Source organism: Antechinus flavipes, chromosome 4 (genome assembly GCF_016432865.1).
Source record: "Antechinus flavipes isolate AdamAnt ecotype Samford, QLD, Australia chromosome 4, AdamAnt_v2, whole genome shotgun sequence".
In the NCBI taxonomy this organism is placed as follows: domain Eukaryota; kingdom Metazoa; phylum Chordata; class Mammalia; order Dasyuromorphia; family Dasyuridae; genus Antechinus; species Antechinus flavipes.
In genome coordinates, this window is record NC_067401.1 from 302078231 (window position 1) to 302100215 (window position 21985).

Genomic DNA, 21985 nt, shown 5'->3' on the forward strand with positions numbered 1-21985 from the left:
CTGCTCTTTTCACTCAGCATCAGTTCATGTAAGTCTCGCCAGTCCTCTCTGTAATCATCCTGCTGGTCATTCCTTACAGAACAATAATATTCCATAACATTCATATACCACAATTTACTCAACCATTCTCCAAATGATGGACATCCTTTCATTTTCCAGCTTCTAGCCACTACAAACAGGGCTGCCACAAACATTTTGGCACATACAGGTCCCTTTCCTTTCTTTAGTATCTCTTTGGGGTATAAGCCCAGTAGAAACACTGCTGGATCAAAGGGTATGCACAGTTTGATAACTTTGTGAGCATAGTTCCAAATTGCTCTCCAAAATGGCTGGATGTGTTCACAATTCCACCAACAATGTATCAGTATCCCTGTTTTCCCACATCCCTTCCAACATTCCCCATTATCTTTCCCTGTCATTCTAGCCAATCTGACAGGTGTGTAGTGGTATCTCAGAGTTGTCTTAATTTGCATTTCTCTGATTAATAATGATTTGGAGCATATTTTCATATGTCTATAAATAGTTTCAATTTCTTCATGTGAGAATTGTCTGTTCATATCCTTTGACCATTTATCAATTGGAGAATGGTTTGATTTCTTATAGATTAGAGTCAATTCTCTATATATTTTGGAAATGAGGCCTTTATCAGAACCTTTGATTGTAAAAATGTTTTCCCAGTTTATTGTTTCCCTTCTAATCTTGTCTGCATTTGTTTTGTTTGTACAAAAACTTTTCAATTTGATATAATCAAAATTTTCTATGTTGTGGTCAATAGTGATCTCTAGTTCTTCTTTGGTCATAAATTTCTCCCTCTCCCACAGGTCTGCGAGGTAAACTATCCTATGCTCTTCCAATTTATTTATAATCTCATTCTTTATGCCTAGGTCATGAACCCATTTTGACCTTATCTTGGTGTACGGTGTTAAGTGTGGGTCAATGTCTAGTTTCTGCCATACTGATTTCCAATTTTCCCAGCAATTTTTTGTCAAATAATGCATTCTTATCCCAGAAACTGGTGTCTTTGGGTTTGTCAAACACTATATTATTAAAGTTATTGGCTGTTTTGTCCTTTGAACCTAACCTATTCCATTGATCAACTAGTCTATTTCTTAGCCAATACCAGATGGTTTTAGTAACTGCTGCTTTATAATATAATTTTAGATCTGGTACAGCTAGGCCACCTTCATTTGATTTTTTTTTCATTAATTCCCTTGAAATTCTTGACCTTTTGTTTTTTCCATATGAATTTTGTTGTTATTTTTTCTAATTCATCAAAGTAGTTTTTTGGGAGTCTGATTGGTATAGCGCTAAATAAGTAAATTAATTTAAGTACAACATTTCTCTTGCACTCACTTCTGTTCCGATTTTTCCCCTCCCTTCCTTCACCCCCTCCCCCAGATGGCAAGCAGTCCTATATATGTTAAATAGGTTACAGTATATCCTAGATACAATATATGTGTGCAGAACCGAACAGTTCTCTTGTTGCACAGGGAGAATTGGCTTCAGAAGGTATAAATAACCCGGGAAGAAAAACAAAAATGCAAGTAGTTTATATTCATTTCCCAGTGTTCTTTCTTTGGGTGTAGCTGCTTCTGTCCATCCTTGATCAACTGAAACTGTATTAGATCTCTTTATCGAAGAGATCCACTTCCATTAGAATACATCCTCAAACAGTATCGTTGTTGAAGTATGTAATGATCTCCTGGTTCTGCTCATTTCACTTAGCATCAGTTCATGTAAGTCTTGCCAGTTCTCTCTGTATTCATCCTGCTGGTCATTTCTTACAGAACAATAATATTCCATAACATTCATATACCACAATTTACTCAACCATTCTCCAACTGATGGGCATCCATTCATTTTCCAGCTTCTAACCACTATAAACAGGGCTGCCACAAACATTTTGGCATATATAGGTCCCTTTCCCTTTTTTAGTATCTCTTTGGGGTATAAGCCCAGTAGAAACACTGCTGGATCAAAGGGTATGCACAGTTTGATAACTTTTTGAGCAAAGTTCCAAATTGCTCTCCAGAATGGCTGGATGTGTTCACAATTCCACCAACAATGTATCAATGTCCCTGTTTTCCTACATCCCCTCCAACATTCCGCATTATCTTTCCCTGTCATTCTAGCCAATCTGACAGGTGAAAAACACAATTTATCTTTGAAAATTTCTCCTCTGGTCAAGAATCTCTAACAACATACATTTTTCTTAAACTTTCAACATTCTGCTTAAAAGAACAAAGCTTCCTAAATCAAATTCACTCAGATCTGATTTCTTCACTTATACTTAAGACCTGCAATTTATATTCATTTGCATTCGCAGATTTATTTTCTTATCAATTTACAATTATGTTCAAATATATTATCAAATAAAATCATAACTTTTTAAGTTTAAAGACACTTGAAAGATGAGTTAGCTCAAGTTATAGCTTTTAAAAATGAAGAAATAAGGACAGAAATGAGTGACTTTGTCAAAGTTCTCAGTATCAGAATCTGGGCTCCATAGATTCCAAGGCTCATAGAATCTTTTCTACAAAAGATGTATTTCCAATTTGCTCAGCTTATCTATTTTAAAATAATTTTTAGCTTTTTATTTTCAAAATATATGCATAATTTTCAATATTTATCCTTGCAAAATCTTCTGTTCCAAATTTCTCCCTTTCTTTCCCCTTCCTATTCCCTTAGACAGCAAGTAATACAATATATGTTAAATATGTGCAATTCTTCTTTACATATTTCCACATTTATCATGTTACACAAGAAAAATCAGAGCAAAAAGGAAAAAAATGAGAAAGAAAACAAAAAAGTAAGGAAACAACAAAAAAGGTGAAAATAATATATTGTGATCCACATTCATAGTCCTCTTTCTGGATGCAGATGGCTCCCTTCATCACAAGTCTATTGAAATGGGCCTGAATCACCTCATTGTTGAATAGAGTCACTATTTTATATCAATGTGTCTCCAAGGTCCATGGGGGATATCTATTCATTAACCTCCTACATAAACACATATATATAAACATATAAACTCAATCATAAAAATATGATCAAACTTCATTCACATGAATTAATCATAATATACAGCTCAAATGACACATTAATCTTTATTAATATTGCTTTGGAAAGATACTAATTTTTAGTCAATTGAATTTAACCTACATAATTATATTAGATTAATAAACCTTTTTTAAAAATTTCTATTCAAGACAGTATAATTTTTTAAAAAAGACAGAACTACTTATAACAAATTATGCATTTGTAACTTATTGCAAGTCATGATATAATTATCTAAAGAATTCCTATCGATTTCCACAAGATTACCCTGAAGCATCAGAGTATAAAATTCAGTCCACATATCATCTTAATTAATTCTGATGTGCTATTTCCCATATTCAATTAAGTAGAACTCTACATGAAAACAATCCAATAAATGCATTTCATTTAAAACATCTCTGAACTGAATTGTAAAAAAGAATTCATTTTCAGTAGCGTCAGATTACAGGAAAAAATACCATTTTTAAAATTTTTGAAGAATTATTCATATGGTTTAATATGTTATATGTAATTAATATGTAATTAATATAGATTAATATAGATAATATAGATTAATAAACCTTTTTTAAAAATTTCTATTCAAGACAGTATAATTTTTAAAAAAGGTTTATTAATCTAATATAATTATGTAGGTTAAATTCAATTGACTAAAAATTAGTATCTTTCCAAAGCAATATTAATAAAGATTAATGTGTCATTTGAGCTGTTGAATATTTGTAGATACCAAAATATGTATGTGTATACACACACACACACACACACACACACACACACACACACACACACATACATAAAGACTAAAGGTTCCTAGGACAAGTATAATTCTAGAATTACATATTTTAATAAAAATATGGTATTTTAATAAAATATGGTATATCAGTTATATAATCCTTAGAAAGTTACAAGAAAATGTAACTGATAAATGACAAAAAAAAATAAAGATTTTTTTTAACATGGTATTTAAAGCAAAAGCATTGCCTTAAGGTAATGTTTTTTCCTTGGCAATTAAAAATCTCTCAAGCTTTAGATGATCTCATTAGTTTCATGTCAAAAACAAACAAAAAAAATCAAATAGCTAATTATTTTAAAATTTGCTTGATTTAACATACTTAAATTATTTGATTTATTTAGCTAGTCTTTTAAAATAAAATAAAATTTTAAATATTTAAATATGACACAAAAACCATTATTCTAAACTGATCTATGAAAAATAAGAGAAATTATTATTTTTATTACATTAATAATCTATTACAGAAAAGTAAAGTATCCAAATTATTAGAACCACAAATAATGTTCTTAAATAATCCTAAAGAGTAATGAATACCTGTACTGAACAAATTATTATGAAAATGATAAAACATTCCTCCCATTTTGTTTTTATTAGACAAATATACACTGATATCTAAACTAAGGTACCTTAAAGCAAAAAGACCCAAGTTTTTCATTTACCCATTCATGGACTAGCCACTATAGATCAGTCAGTTAGTCTGTGAAGGACATGACAGATTAAGGTTATTGTTCCAATCCCCAGGGTACATGCTCTTCTATTTTTAGATAGAACCCAATCTAAGTACAAGACCTTATTTCTGTTTGAAGTGTAAACAGAACCTAATCTAAGGAAATATTTGCCCTGAGGGAGTAAGGCCAAATCCTAGAACCCTCTCCAATGGAGTTTAGGGTATCCCAGCTCATGGTAAAAAAAATCAACTATAATAGTCTGTATAGAGATGGAGTCCCCTCCAGAATGCTAGAGGTGGCTTATTCTCATGATCAAGCTATGTTCCCAGCAGAAGGAGCTCAAGAATTTTAGCCCACTTCCTTACTTAAATATCCACTAATCATAATTGATAGACTTCTCTAAGAAATGTACTGATCAGCTTGTCTAAAACATATTAACATAATGCACCAAAAACTATCCAAATGCAAAGGACTACCCATAACACTGCATCTTATATTCCGGGCAATAGGGTTTCTTCACTATTAGGTCAAACTTGTGAGTGCCTATTGAGCTTTTGTTTAAAGTCTGGTAATACATTTGGAATCAGAATATCAAGAACATAAAGATATAATACTTTAAAAGCCATAGGGAATCCATCCTCTTTGTAGAGTTGACTCAAAACATCCTTGTTAAAAATTCTGAACATTTATTTCCTCCTTTCATGTCTTTGTTCATATTAATAATGTTAATTTTTTTTAAAAATTTGCATTAATTATTTATTAATTTCATATTAATGAATAGTTTGTTATTAAGATATGCTTAGGAATAAAGCAGCTATCATCTAAATGATTTGGTACTGCTCCAAATAGAGAAGAACTGATCTATAAAACAGGCTAGGTCTACAACAAGCAAACCTGGTTGAACAAACTGCTGGGAAGGAGTTCATGACAAAATAACATACAGAGAACATATATAAAATGTTAGATAGTAGATAAAAAACACAATATCAATTATATAAATTTTTTTTAAAGATTTACATAAACAAAACCAATGCAGTTAAAATTAGGAGAAACGGTTTACTAGAAAAAAAAAAACAATTTGGCACCAAGTTTCTCTGATAATGGTCCTATTTTCAGTATTTTGGGGGGATGTATGTGTGTATGTTGTACATAAATATACATGTGTGTGTATATATATATATATATGTATATATATACATACACACATACACTATATATATATAGAACTAATTTAAATTTGTAAGAATAAATACCATTCTCTAATCAATAAAAGATCAAAGGATTCATATCTTATTCACATAGGTAGACCCCAAAGTTTCAATAACTGAAATTTCTCAAGCTGACAAGAGGCATATGAAAATATACTTGAAATCACTAATAATTAGAGAAATTCAAATTAAAGAAATTCTTAGGTTCCACCTCACACATAACAGATTAGCAAGATGGCTGAAAATGAAAAAAATGGCAAACTATGGGAAAACAGATATATTAATTCACTATTGGCAAAAGTATGGATTGCTCTAGCCTTTATGAAAAGCAATTTGATATAGGCCAAAATTATGCATGTCTTCAAACCTATTTGTAGAATCTACCAGGCACACAAGGCAAACAAAGAGAAAAGGAAAATACTTATTTGCATAAAAACCACAAATGCATAAGTGTGAATAAATTATCATAATGAATGTGGTGAAATACTCCTGTTCCAAAAAATGACAAAATCTACAGTTTCAGAGAAATCTAGTTAAATCTGCATGAACAGAAGCATAGTAAAATGAGAACAACAAAAAAATTTATACACATACACACACACAATAACAATACTGGGAAAAACAACTATGGGGTGGAAGAATCTAGAAAGATGGCAGAGCAGCTCAGAAAATTCCAATCTCTCTAGATTTCCTCCACAAACAAAACAAAATTGCAACTCACATAGACCTGTAAAAAACAAATAAGACTTAAGGCAGAGCAAGGGTCTGATAGAGTCAACCCAAGAAGAGCAGAAGAGCCCATGGCCTAGATTTAATAGATGAGTATAGAAGCAGTGGGGCAGAGAAGCTGCTAGCTGTTGTGGAACTGTTTGTCTTTTGTTCTTGAAGAGGACCATGACATCATGGAGGTAATGCAGAGTGCACACACATAATGCACATGGCATGCAAATGAACTGGAATGAAGCTAGAGAGGGCTCTGCAAAGTCACTAGACTCACCATTTTCTCCAAAACCAACTGGGTTTAGAGGCAAGATAAAGATCAGAGATGGCAATGGGATGACCTTGGCCTTTTGAGGTCAAGGTCTTTAACAGGTGATTAATAAAGGAAGTTCAGGAAAAATGGAACCTTCTTAACTTTGAGTCAAAGTTACATCATAAAAAACAGAGATCTTAAGTTGAAAGGGACCTTTTAGGTTAGCTAATCTAACTCTCAGTTTACAAAATGAAGATACTAAAGGACAGAAAGATTAATTGATTTGTCCAAGGTCAATCCAATCAAATCCAATAAATATTTGTTAAAGTGGCCACTACCTGCTAAGCAATGTGCTAAGTACTAAGAGTGAAATTAATAAAAAGACAGCTTCAGTCCCTCAAGAACTTACTTTCTAAGGGAAAGACAATGCACAAAAGGAAAGAAAGTGGTGGTGTTGAGGAGTCCAAAGATATTCAGCTGGGAGAATTTTATTCCATAGTGTTAACTCTTAAGATGTTATTAGTATCACAAAATAGAAAATTTTGATTATATCAAATTGAAAAGTTTTTGTACAAACAAAACAAATGCAGACAAGATTAGAAGGGAAATAATAAACTGGGAAAACATTTTTACAATCAAAGGTTCTGATAAAGGCCTCATTTCCAAAATATATAGAGAATTGACTCTAATTTATAAGACTCAAACCATTCTCCAATTGATAAATGGTCAAAGGATATGAACAGACAATTCTCAGATTGTAATGGGCTAAGGCTTGAGTTGATGCACTGAGGTCCCAAGCACATGAGGCTAAATAGTAATTGGACCATACTCTATTAATATATAAGCTTGGAGAAAGAATGGCCCCCGCCCACTCTTTGTGCAAGTCCTGATGTGTTGTATAGGAAATGATGATTTTGGTGGGTGGAGGCAGGGGTGTGGAAAGGAGGGGAGGAGATGGCTCAGTGGGCAGAGCACCAGCCCTGAAGTCAGGAGGACCTGAGTTCAAATCCAGCCTCAGACACTTAACAATTCCTGGTTGTGTGACCATGGGCAAGTCACTTAACCCCAACTGCCTCAGAAAAAAGCAAAAAGAAGAAGAGAACTTGGAAGCCTCCTCAAAAGAACTAATGATGTCCAAGACTACAGTTGGGAAGAATACAGGCCTTTTAAGGCAACAAGGCAATATCCAGTGCAAATAACTCCAATGTAACTAACTACCAGATGATGAGGAGAAATCCCAAATTTGGTAAATAGAAGGGAATTAGGTTAACTGCTTGGGGGAGAGCTATAGCAATAGCAATCCCAAAAGTCTCTCCTCCCCTTCCTTTTCCACTCCCCTGCCTCCACCCACCAAAATCATCATTTCCTATACAACACATCAGGACTTGCACAAAGAGTGGGCGGGGGCCATTCTTTCTCCAAGCTTATATATTAATAAAGTATGGTCCAATTACTATTTAGCCTCATGTGCTTGGGACCTCAGTGCATCAACTCAAGCCTCAGCCCATTACATCAGATGAAGAAATTGAAACTATTTATAGACATATGAAAAATATGCTCCAAATCATTATTAATCAGAGAAATGCAAATTAAGACAACTCTGAGATACCATTACATACCTGTCAGATTGGCTAGAATGACAGGGAAAGATAATGGGGAATGTTGGAGGGGATGTGGAAAAACAGGGACACTGATACATTGTTGGTGGAATTGTGAATACATCAAGCCATTCTGGAGAGCAATTTGGAACTGTGCTCAAAAAGTTATCAAATTGTGCATACCCTTTGATCCAGCAGTGTTTCTACTGGGCTTATACCCCAAAGAGATACTAAAGAAAGGAAAGGAACCTGTATGTGCCAAAATGTTTGTGGCAGCCCTGTTTGTAGTGGCTAGAAGCTGGAAAATGAATGGATGCCCATCAATGGGAGAATGGTTGAGTAAATTGTGGTATATGAATGTTATGGAATATTATTGTACTGTAAGGAAAGACCAGCTGGATGAATACAGAGAAGACTGGCGAGACTTACATGAACTGATGCTAAGTGAAACGAGCAGAACCAGGAGATCATTATATACCTCAACAACGATACTGTATGAGGATGTATTCTGATGGAAGTGGATCTCTTCGATAAAGAGAGCTTTAATTGATCAAAGATGGACAGAAGCAGCTACACCCAGAGAAAGAACACTGGGAAATGAATATAAACTGCTTGCATTTTTGTTTTTCTTCCCGGGTTATTTATACCTTCTGAATTCAATTCTCCCTGTGCAACAAGAAAACTGTTCGGTTCTGCACACATATATTGTATCTAGGATATACTGTAACCTATTCAACATGTAAAGGACTGCTTGCCATCTAGGGGAGGGGGTGGAGGGAGGGAGGGGAAAAATCGGAACAGAAGTGAGTGCAAGGGATAATGCTGTAAAAAATTATCCTGGCATGGGTTCTATCAATAAAAAGTTATTTAAAAAAAAAAAAAAAGATGTTATTAGTAGTTGTATAATTCAGAAGAAAGACTAGGACAGAACTGAGTATCATGTGATTCTGAAATGCAAAATGATGTAGGAAAAGGAAAAAGAGCAATTATCTAATGTGAATGAAGTACAAAAGGGTGACAGACACAGAAGAACTAGATGGGGAAGAAGGGCTAATAATTCTGGAGTACCACTCTCATAAGGAATGGATTAAAGAGGGAACAATACATATATATTTGGAAGGATACAAAAGTCTTCTAAATTTATAAAGAAATAAAAGAAGGGAATAGGATGGGGAGAGAATAAAAGGGTGTATAGATTTATGGGAATGAGAGAAAGTGTAAATTAATAGTAATGGGATATAAGGGAAGGGAAAAGATAAGGTGAGAAAATAAGGGAGAGATCCTTGGAGGGAGGCATAGATTAAGTAATAAGCAAGGCAAGGCAACAGATAGTAATAAACAAGGGACTCAGCAGGGATAGGAAATAAGATACACACAAGCATAATAATAATGATCAGGAGTACAATTTAGCAGGAAAATATATTAATCCTTGATCTCAGACAAAATTAAAGCTAAAATAGATTGCATCCAAAGAATAAAATAAAGAAACCATATTATAAAAAAGCCATATTAATCATTTAATCAGACAACAACCAGATTATTTAAAATAACCAGAAAATAAAAGATTGGGATAGAAAATGATGAGTTGGTAGATTTAGACAAAAAAAAAAAAAAAAAAAAAAAAAAAAAAAAGATCGTTTTAACTGATTTCTTACCTTCTGGCAGCTTCGGTCAATAGGATCCACTGGAGTAGATCTGGGATATGTTACTCTAACATCATCTCTTCCACATTCCAACATGGACCATAATTCAGTTACAAGTGCATTAATAAACCCTAAAAAATAAATGATTTTCTATTATACATTTAAATTTTATAAGTATTAAAAAATTCCTAATAATCTCTCTACCCCTCAGCAAGATTATGTCCTTGGAAGAAATCAAATAGTAAAGTCACTTTATCAAAAAGGAAGTCAAGGATCCTCAAAAGCAATGAATGGAATATAAAATATAAGTGCAATAATAGCCTAGTGCCAAAGGTGATGACATACATTAAAAGTCAAAAGAAATATGAAGCCAGATTATGCCCAAATTCATAGGTCCAAAGGATCTGTGAAAGAAAATGCTATATGCATCCAGAGAAAAAACTGATAAACATCAGTATAGTAAGATTTTACGTGTGTGTATGTGTACGCGCACACACATGCATAAATTCATGTGCAAGATAGCTTGAAATCATGGTGTATAATGGTGGCCATTTCTAGGGCAGGGGAGGGAGAAGTGGAGAAAAAAAGAAAGTTACAAGATAACTATATTATATATTTGAAAGAAAAAACAAGTTGTATTTAACAGAATTGCCATTTCATCTGCAATCCTTTTTTTTTTTTTTTTCTATTCTACTTTGTTATGGAAATGCTTGTTTTATTTCTTAATCTCAGATTTTGTAAATTTTAAAATGTTAAAACAAAATGGTTATTCTCTCTCTCTCTCTCTTTTTTTTTTTAAATAAAGCTTTTTATTTTTCAAAACATGCATGGACAATTCTTCAATATTAACGCTTGCAAAACCCTGTGTCCCAATTCCTTCTCCCCCCTTTTCCTATATCCTCCCCTAGATGGCAAGTAATCTAATATATGTTAAACATAGTAGAAACATATGTAAAATGGTTATCCTCAAAAAAGAAAAAGGTGTTAACACGGTATGTCTGAACAGAAAAGAACCAGGAAGTAGCAATATGCTAGCTATAGTACCAAGACACTATTTAACTTTATACTAAAGTTAGAAGCAGAAATGTATAGTTTGTAAACTTTTCTGTTTGCTTCCTTGTTTTGTTTGGTTTTTAATATTTAAAAATGTGCCAACCTAATCTCAACTACATACAATTATTTTGGTTATTTAAACACTATTTATTCTAGTCAACAAAACACTAGTTTTAGCATGATAAATGAGGTAATATGTTTAGAAGAATTGAATGTTTAATTTATATTATATTACTTGCTATCTAACAGAGGAGGGATGTGGGAAGGATGAAGAAAAATGTGCACCACACAGTTTTGCAAGGGAGACTGTTGAAAACTATTTTTGCATGTATTTTGAAAAATAAAAAGCTATTATAATAAAAAATAACACTAGTTTGATATAGTGGTTCACAAAAGATAGATTAAAGACTTGAAAATGAAATCACAATGTAACCAAGTGAGAACAATTAAAGAGTCTAATTTTGGATAGTATGCCAAGTTTCTATGTTCTTTTCATTGTTTTGTCACAGTAAAGTTGGTAATGAATGCTATCATCAAAAATAAGAGGTAGGCAGACAGCATATTAGGAACACTAAGTCATTTCAAAAGCACAATGTATGCTGCATGCTATCAAAATGTAAAATGGCATAAGCCTATGGGATACCCCAGCAAATGCAGTCACGATAGTTTAACACTTCTTTATCAATGGCCCATAAATCAATTAAATCTTTGATATGATTATAATTTCCTGACACCAACTATAGGATCATGAGATTTGTAAAACAGGGTGATGAACAAAAGAAATCTGTCTGGAATCATTAAGATGCAGTTTTACTTTAAAAAAGGATGACATCACTTATTTTTACATGATACTTTCCAACATTAATAAAGGAAAAAAATCTTATGAAGTGTCCCTTATAGATTACTTCACTAATTATTACTATTCTAAAAAAGAAAATGAAGTGAATCTAAAGTTCACAATTAATTTTATAAAGACTACTTTGAGAAAAATGTCATATCTACCAGATAATATATAATTTTCAGATATTATAGAATTTTTATTGCCACTATTCTAAGCTCTGATTATATCTGTTTATTTTTTTTAAGTAATAGCTTTAAGCCAAAAATATTACCTGAATTTCTTAGAGCTACTGCACCTGCAGCTGTTGATGCCATTTGTGTAACCATCACTCCATATCCAAACTTTTTATGCCTACTGACCTAAAAATAACAAGAAAATAGTATGATTTTTAAGATTAAAAGTAAAATAAATATCATTTGCATATTGCTTATACATGACATATCTTAATCAAATATTAACTGTATAAATAACTACATAATTTAAGCTCCATGAAAAAAAGAATCCTATCACTAAAACATAAACAATTTTATGCCTTTAACAGTGCCTATCATACAAAATGTAGGACACTTAAAAACTATTTGTTGAATTTCAGGTTATAACATAGAGATATGTATATAAACAGTAGAGATTAAAATTACTTTTAATTCATAAAGTATGAAATAGAGGCTTAACTGCTAAAAATAATGGTAAAATTCATGAACTAAAAAAGCTTAAATGCTTTTATTCATAGCAGCCCATTTACTCAGATTTTATAGGTAACATTTAGATTTCTAAATTAGCAAAAATTATCAATAATCAACAATGAGATTGTGGCAGAGGAGTGACTACAAGCAGAAACATGGACTGCATTCAGAATTTATAGTTTAATAGACCAAAAAAGAAAAAAAAAAATGTGTGTGTCTCTCTCTATATATAAGTATATAGATATGCAAACATATTTATGTATACATATATGTATATATCTATCTCCAGAGGAAAACAATTTGTCCCATTTACCATTAACACATCTTAATACTGTCTATGGCATCAAGAAAAGTCAACCTTTTGTTTAGTGTGTTTTTTAAATGGCTTTTGTATAAAGCATATTAGAAAGATTTCCATTCAAAATGGTTTATATATATTTTTAAAGTGTTAGCATATTAAAAAAAAAAAAAAAAACAAATTAACAGCTATTTAGAGAACCCAACTATATACACATATTTAGTCCTTGAGAGTAAATTCAACAAACATTTATTATATGATAGGCACTACGGATACAAAGATTAAAAATTAAACAATTAAAATTAAAAAATTAAAGGTGCTTGAGAAATTTACCATTCAGATCACCTTCCAAATAACAATCCAGATAGATTTAACTGTACATAGATGTTTGATACCATACCAAGAAAATATATAATTGATTCACTGGATATTTCACTGTTTTAAAATGGCTTTCCTACATGTATATAGCCATATGTGATGTCCTCAAATGTGTGCCAAATAAACAGTTTACATAAATATCAAGGTATAAGTTATGTTATATGAGTTCTTTAACTGAATTGTCTTGTTATAAAATCTTCTGTCTTGTTATAAAATCTTCATTCACAAAAAGATATTACTATTTTAATAATAATGCTACCATTACTATAATAGCAATAATAATAATAACTATCTTTTTTGTGATAGATTTTAATACATACCTGTTTTTTTGCATATAGGTTGAACATAAAGGTCACACAATCATTGATGGCACCTGTTTTCTGGAGAAGTAGTAGTCCTCTTGGAGTAGCAGCAAAATTTAGCAGGTCATCTAATAAATTTTCTTCCCATGCCATGCTTAAAGCAAGGTTTAAAACAAAACAGAAGGATTTTATTTAGAAAGAATAGAGATAAGGACAAGCAAATTAGCAATCACCACAGATATCATTATTGTAAAATACATGTTGATACAAGAACTCTAGAAATATTATAAACATAAAAGACTTTATACTTAATGACCAATGTTTTTGTTTTTGTATCATTTATGCATAATTGTATTTTCCAAAATGACTATTATATTAATTACATACATGGTTGTTTTCTTAATACTTAATTTTTTTTAATTGATAACTTTATTTCATCTTAATAGCTAGCATTTATATAGTATCTGCTAAGTATCTGACAATTACTTTCTCATTTGAATCTCATGACAACCCTAGGAGAGATATACTATTATCATTCCCATTTTATAAAGGAAACTGAGACAGAGATTTATGTGATGTGTCCAAATAACAAAGTCCCTAAAAGTCTGGAGCCCAATTTGAACTTGATTCTTCTTCTTTTTTTCTCCCCTTTCCCCTGAGGCAATTGAGGTTAAGTGACTTGCCCAAGATCACACAGCTAGGAAGTGTTGAGTGTCTGAGCCCAAATTTGAACTCAGGTCTTCCTGACTTCAGGGCTGGTGCTCTATCCACTGTACCATTTATCTGCTCCTAACTCAAATCTTCTTGATTTGATGTCTAGTATTCTATCTACTGTACCATTGCTTTGTTTTGATTTTTTATTATAGTTCTGTTGTGCCAAGATTTTCAAAGTTTCAATTCTCCAATATGAACATACTTTCTTTTTTTACTAAGTAGGATTCTTTCAAGATTCCTAAAGCATATATGCATTATATTTTATTTTTACAACTTTTAAATTTCTACATATGGGAACAATGAAATAGTAAAAAATAATTAGTGATAGATCATAGGTAATCTGGCAGAGCCCAATTTCTTTTCTAGCCAGGAATTCCCAGAAGAGGAACTGTTTATTTCACTACAGGAGCTAAAGCATTCTGAATTGTCTGCAAGATGATACTCATATTTTTATAGTTTAATGTTGTAGCTATATTTAATGAAACTGTGAATGTAAAAGAATAGAACTATTTCTCAAGAGTAATGTCATAGATTTCTTATGAAAGACAGAGATTGAATCTGTTGTTCAGTTGTTTTCAGTCATGTCTGACTCTATCACGATTTGGGGTTTTCTTGGCAAAAATATTAGAGTATTTGCCATTTCTTCCTCTAGCTCATTTTACACCTGATTTGATTATGTGATGATGTTATATGAGTTCTTTAACTCAAACAGGATTAAGTAACTTGCCCAGGGTTCACACAACTAGTAAGTGTCTGAGGCCAGAGTTGAACTCACAGAGATGAATCTTTCTGACTTCAAGCTTGGCGCTCTATCTACTGCACTGCTTATGAAACAGGTTATGTAAAAAATTCCATGGTGATCTTATGATAAATTAAAATAAATGCTTTATTTATTTTCTTAATCTGAAAATAACACAAGTTTATCCATTTTTTTTCTTTTGTTCTATTTTGTTTCCTTAGCTGCTGATTAAAGTTAAAATAAAATCTATTCTGGGAAAAAAAAAAATTGTTCTTACCTATTCTATTCCAATTTTAAGGAAATTACTAACTTTTCCACAAACAACAACATAAGTTTAGTTTCCTAAGCTAACAAACAGGGTAAACCAAATGTTATTATTAAAAAGTAACAAATTCAATGCTTCATATTTTCTTCTATGTGTAAAGTCTTTATGGTAGGATGCTGCTATATGCTTATTTTTAGTCATTACATGAAACATACACATAAATATAATCTATAATACTTACATGTTTTGAGATTCCTGGCTTATGGAAGAAATAGAATCAGAGCCTTCTACAGGAGTAGGAATTCTTTCTGAAAGCAAACTTGTCTATAAGTTAAAATTTTATATAAATTAGAAATGTTACTAATATATACTGCTCAAAATTTAAGTTTTATTATAATAAAAAATATTCATAATCTCTTCTGAACTGCTTTTTAACATAACTTGTTTATTAAGAAGTCCTTGAAAATCATTCCTAAAACTACAAAATCAAAGCATTTAATAAAGAACTTATCCACAAGGATTAGATAACAAAGGATGACTTTTCCTGATCACTGTGAGGCTGTAATGTGTATCAGCATATAGGGAGAAAAAAATAATAGCATACAATGAATCAATTTCATCACACAGTCAAATCTCAAATATTCTATCATTACCAAGGAATTATTTGGAATACTCTGAAAATTATTTATTGGAATATAAAGGAAGGGAAGCAAGGAGGGAGGAAGTTAGGAAAAAAGTTAGGAAGGAGCCTTATCAAAACCTCATTTTTCAGAGCTCTATTTCAAGAAATAACAAATAAAACTGCATGAGACAAAAGAGAGAGAATAAATGAATAAATAAGTGGGAAAGAGAAAAAATCTAACCCCTAAAATCAAAGATATCTTATATGGTTTCAGAGATCAAAATTTATATTCTGCTGAGCAGAGTACCAACATGTAAGGGTATGATTTTCCAGTGGACAGAGGGAAAGGAAAGGAAAGATGGAGGGAGGAAAGAAAGCAAGAAAGGGAGAAAGAAAAGAGAAAAAGGAAAGAAGTTAAAAAGGAGGGAAGGAAAGGAGGGAAAAAAGAAGGGAAGTCAGGAAGTTATGAAGGAAGGAAAGAAAGAAGGAGAGAATTAAGGAGAGATGAAGGAAGAGAGGGAGGAAGGGAAGGAAGGGTTGAAAGTAGGAAGAGAGAAGAGAGAGTGCAAAGTCTCTTGCAAAGTCATTAGTCTCACTTTCTCCTCTGATTTTTCTATTCTGTCCAGAAATCCTGAGGATCTCCTCTCCCAGTTTGATTTTTTTTTTTTAAATAAGCAAAGTAGGCCATCATTTGTTTCATTTCTTACCTAGCCATATATCACTGAATGAATGTTGCCTCAAACAAATTAAGACCTAGGAAAGACTTTAGTTTTAAAAGGCCAAGCATTTGGGGTCACATCCAGTCATTCTGACCTATGCCTTGCCATTGGACTCAGATTACACTGGAGGAAAGAAAGGGAACTGATGACTCTGACAAGGCACTGCCTCACTTAAATACAATTCACTTTCCAAGACATCGCCTTCCTGATATCATCGGTCTTCTTCCAGAATGAAAAACAAGCAATAACACCTATATTGTACAAATCTCCCCTATTACAAATAATCATCCTAAATAAGAAATCAGTAAAAGTACTCAGTACAACAAAGTACATTATGGAAAAGATAATAATAAATGCACTTGAAATAAGTTTTTGGTCAAAGAATTAAACAAATTCTAATAAAAAACATATCAAAGTTACCTTTTTCCACGCTTTAGCAATAGAGTAATGCAAGTTATAAGGAATTAACACCTGAAGACCTTCACAGGTGCTATACATCTGGCGGCATACAGAAATGAAAGCTCCTTTAACCATAGGCAACATCTCAGATCCAGAAAAAACAGAAATATCCTCATCAAGAAGCTTCTTTGAAAACTGGGCAATTAAATGAGCACCTGTGGGGCTAGAAGAGAACACCATGTATCTTGACTCTCTATTCTGAATTTCTGAGCCATTTTCAGAATACCAAAAGTCTTAATTAGTACTGTTCCCCAAAACCTGTTCTGTTCTTCTTCAAGACTCTTCATCTTACTTTCCTGTCTTGTCTGTATGGAAGTGGCCTCCAAAGCATAGGAAGCAGGGTACAGGAGAAAATTCAAAAAGAAATTATAAGAAAGATTAAGAATGTAGTTATGCTCCTAGTTGTTTCATTTGGGGATAGAACTCTATTCATGAGTTCTATCTACTCAGCACTTACCACATTTATGGTACTTATTTTTCCAGTACAACAATCAGAATTAGAATTGAAGTTAGAAATGTTTTTCCTCTACTTCACTGTTGTTTATTGTTGTTCAATCATTTTCAATCATGTCCAACTCTTACATGAATGAAGTTTTCTTGGCAAAGATACTGGAGTAGCTTACCATTTCCTTCTCCAAAACATTTTATAGACAAAAAGACTGAGGCAAACAGAGTAAAGTGACTATCCCAGCTTCAAACTGCTAGTAAGAGTTTGAGGCCAGATTTGAATTTAGGAAGAGGAGTCTTCCTGACTTCAGGCTCAGTCTTCTCCAACATGTTACTGCCCCCTCAATCATTTAGCCCACCTTTCTCATGTCCAATATTCTTACCTAATGATTTATTCTCTGAATTCTACAAAAATGCCAAGGTTTTCTTCATTCTTGAAAAAAAAATCCTAATTTGATGCTATCATATCTCCCTCTCTCCATCTCTCCCTCCCTTCCACCTTCTGTAACAACCAAAGCCCCAAGGGAAAGGGAATAAATAGCATAGCTTACTTTCATTAACTTCTTCCTTCTGTTTCCTCTACTCTTACTCACTTCTCTGTCCCTTTATAATATTCTCATCATTCAATTGAACTATTCTTTTCAGAGTGCCTTTTCTTAGTAATAATACTTCTTGACCTCTCAGCAGCTCTGACACTATTGACCACATTCTACTCCTATGTATGCCGTCAATTTGGATTTTCCTAACTGTTTGTTCTTAGCTCTCCTTCTGTTTTCATTGCTTCTTCTCAGTATGTTTTGTTAGATCATCATGTATACTGGATCCCTCAGATAAATTTGTACCTCTAGGTTCTCTCCTGAATCTTGTTCACTTGCTATATACTCTCCTAGCTACTTCATCAAGACCAATAGTATCATCTATTATCTCTATTCCAATGAATTATTCTAGCCTCCTTCTTCTGAGTTCCATTCTATATAACCAATTGCTTTTCAAACATTTCAAAAAAGATATGCTATAGGCATCTCAAATTCAAATCAGTGAAAATAAAAGTCATTTAATTTTTCCACCAAATATTGAGCTGAGGGCACCGCTATCTTCCAGTTACTTACATTCACAACCTTGGGATCATTATCTTCAACTCCTCACCCTCCTGCACTTCATGAGTTCAATCAAATTGTTCTTTTTGTTTCATCTCCCACAACATATTTCATATCTGTCCTCTCTTCCTCAATCACATAGCCATCACTGTGGATCAGATACTCAATACTTGTCAATTAGATTATGGCAATAGCCCCTTATTGGTCTTCTGCTAAGTTCTTCCTCTTTCCAATCCATTTAACAAACAGATGCCAGAGTAATATTACTAAAATTGACACGTTTGATTTCATCACTCCCCTGCTCAATAAACTCTTAATAGCTCCCTATTGTCATTCAGCTTCTAATTGTCATTTGAAGATATTTTCATAACTTCTCCTCACCTGATTAATTCATCAGAAATATGATACACTCTTGATGAAACCAACCTGCCTTCTTGTTATTTCTGTCCACAATATTATAGTGACTCTAACCCATTACACCAGCTATTCCCCAATATTAGAAGACACCTCCTCATTTTTGCCTTTATGCCACCTCCTATAGGAGACCTTTCCTAAACCCTTCCCCACTTAGTACTTCTGTTATTACTTTGTATTTATTTCACATTGCATATATAATGCCTCCTCCCAATAGAATCTGAAAGCAGAAAATATTTTATTTTTGTCTTTATATGAGCAGAGAACTGGAATGACAGATGGGCAAGCAGCGGACTACAATGGTATCTTCCTGATATGAGACAATAAGGTTGGATACCTATGGTGAATTTCTGGAGAAACAGACTAAAAATTACACAGGAGAGGCAAGCATGGATAGGTTGTTCTCCATATGGTTGGAAGAAACTCCCACAATGATGAAGTCATAGATCTATTTGAATATTTTATTATTTTTTATCACTTTTCACAATTCTGAACACAAAGCAGGCACTTAATAAATAATTATTTATTGGGTGGTTAATAGGATTATTTCCAAAAAGAGCAACTGAATACTCAGCAGAAATTAGAAGTCTTCATTTTAGAAGTCCCCAGCTAAGCTCCACTTTTTATAGTTAATCCCCTATTATAATAATACTTGAGTTGCCCCCATTCCCCACTTGGCAATGCCTTGCTTAAAGCTATTCTGAAAATTATGAAGTATACCATGAATGGTCAGTAATCTTTATCAGTCTTGGCATAGTTGTTCAGTTATTTTTTCATTCTAATTTTCAGTAGTATGAATTTTTTAAATGATATCAATAAAGACAAAAATACAAGATGAAAAATAATAAAGAAGTAATTGCTTACTTTTCATCCTTAGAAGAGTTCATGTTTTCTCCATAAAGAAGTAAAAAAAGGCCTTCTTCCACAGAAGCAATTCTTGCCAAAATATCAGCTATATGAATTAAAGCTGTTTCAGAACAATTTGAAGCAGCCTATAAAGATATAAAGTGAATTATCTTTTCTTTCATGTTAATGATTCACTTAATCCATATAAAGAAAAGGTCATATCTACATAAAGATAAAAGGAAGTTAATGTCATTGTTCATGGATTATTGTGAAGACCGATCATAATCTATAGCCAAAGCAGGATTATCAGCTTAAAAACAAAAACATCTATTTTTCAATCCAAACTAATTAATTATTATTTATTAAATAAGATAACATGTCCCATTCATAACATTAGAAACTATTTCATGCTTTCTCTTATTCATTCTTTCTTTTCCACACATGAGTTTTCAACAGTCTCCCTTGTCTTCCAACCTTTCTTTGGAACTTTTATTCTATAAGCATGTTAAGAGAGGTCTTTTCTTTCTTTTTTTTTGAGTACAGCTATTATTAGGCCCCTTCTATACCCATTCCCCAGGTAACACACTAAATAATTTATTTTGAAGATTTTCACATTATTAGTATATCTAAGATTGATTAAAATAAACAAGGCACTTAAAATGTTATATGTAATTTTTTATGTCACTTTGTTATGGCTAGCGTATCAAACCTTTGCATAAACTGATACTTATGTGCTGTGAATAAAAACTCTGTCAGCAGTGGGAAATAAATAACAAAATAATATTTCAAATGAATGATATTAAAAAAAAAATGAAGTCCCTTCTGAATGTCCTCACCAATTCCCATTAGGATATCAGTAAGTCCTCTGACTACATTTACTAAAGCATACTAACCTCAGTTTCTTTCATTAAATTATGAATAGGTTCAAGAAAAGCATCTATCACTTGGCTCTTATATAAACATTCAATTGCAGATTCTTTTTGATCACACAGTATCCGTAGTACTTCAGTCACCAAACTTGCTGGAGAATAGTCCTCTATATGGATAAAAAGAAGCATTTTGTGAGATTTAATTCAACAAATTATATAATTATCAGGTTTTAAAGTTTTGTTTTTTAAGATGCTTGGAGTTAAGAGACACAAAAAGCAAACAAAAATCTTAATGAAACTTATTATACTTTACTGAAAACAAATTACTGCACTGAGATTTTTGGAATATTCTATATATTGTCTACCTTCAAATAAGTTGAAGTGTGTAATGATCTCCTGATTCTACTCACTTCACTTAGTATCAGTTCGTGTAAGTCTCCACAGGCCTTTTTGAAATCATCCTGCCACTTATCTCTTATAGAACAATAATACTCCATAACATTTATATACCATAACTTATTCAGCCATTCTCCAACTGATGGGCATCCACTCAGTTTCTGGTTTCTTGCCACTAAAAAAAAGGGTAGTCACAAACATTTTTGCACATGTGGGTTCTTTTCCCTTTTTTATGATATCTTTGGGATACAAACCCAGGAGAGACACTGATGGATCAAAGGGTAAGGCATAGTTTTATAACTGTTTGGGCATAGTTCCAAATAGCTCTCCCAAATGGTTGGTCAGTTCACTAAAAGCATTTTCTAGCAACTAAAATTAACAAAATAATAAGAACATAAGTTCATGTAAGAAGAAAGTTAAAGTATAAAAAATTTAAGTTACTGATTCAGACTGATTAAACTCCCTCACTTGGGGAAAAAAAATGAGGACATGCTACACAAAGCCTACTAGAATAATTGCCAATACTCATGATTCTAAGAGAATTCTAACAAGTTTTTGTGAAACATTATCATTGGAATCATGAAAGGCAATCTGAATGCAGACAGAAGTTTTCTCACTTTATTTTTACTGGGGTCTTTGGCATAATGTAGCTAATATGGAAATACGCTTTTTCTGATTTTGTATATATAATCAATATATGGCAGCTTGCCTTCTCAGTGAGTAGAAAGGGATGAAAATGAGAGTGACAATTTTAAACTCAAAGTTTTTTATGTTAAAAATAAATAACAATTTAAAAAAATAAATAAAATACGAAGCAAAAAAACATTAATGATGCAGATGACAACAGTATATAATTTGGGTATCTTAGAAATGAGAAGTGGTTTATTTGGCATCTTTTACAGGCCA

At 32.4% G+C, this 21985-nt stretch overlaps 1 protein-coding gene across 1 annotated transcript in view; it reads right to left on the bottom strand.

Moving 5' to 3' along the window:
- Positions 1-21985, bottom strand: part of TBC1D32 (TBC1 domain family member 32) — a 180506-nt gene that overhangs the window by 102670 nt on the left and 55851 nt on the right. The window contains exons 15-21 of the mRNA XM_051997642.1: positions 20708-20850; positions 19833-19960; positions 16972-17173; positions 15452-15534; positions 13511-13646; positions 12103-12190; positions 9950-10068 (exon numbers count right to left, since the gene is read on the bottom strand). Of these exons, the coding sequence (XP_051853602.1) occupies positions 9950-10068; positions 12103-12190; positions 13511-13646; positions 15452-15534; positions 16972-17173; positions 19833-19960; positions 20708-20850 (899 nt within the window). The remainder of the gene's footprint in view (positions 1-9949; positions 10069-12102; positions 12191-13510; positions 13647-15451; positions 15535-16971; positions 17174-19832; positions 19961-20707; positions 20851-21985) is intronic.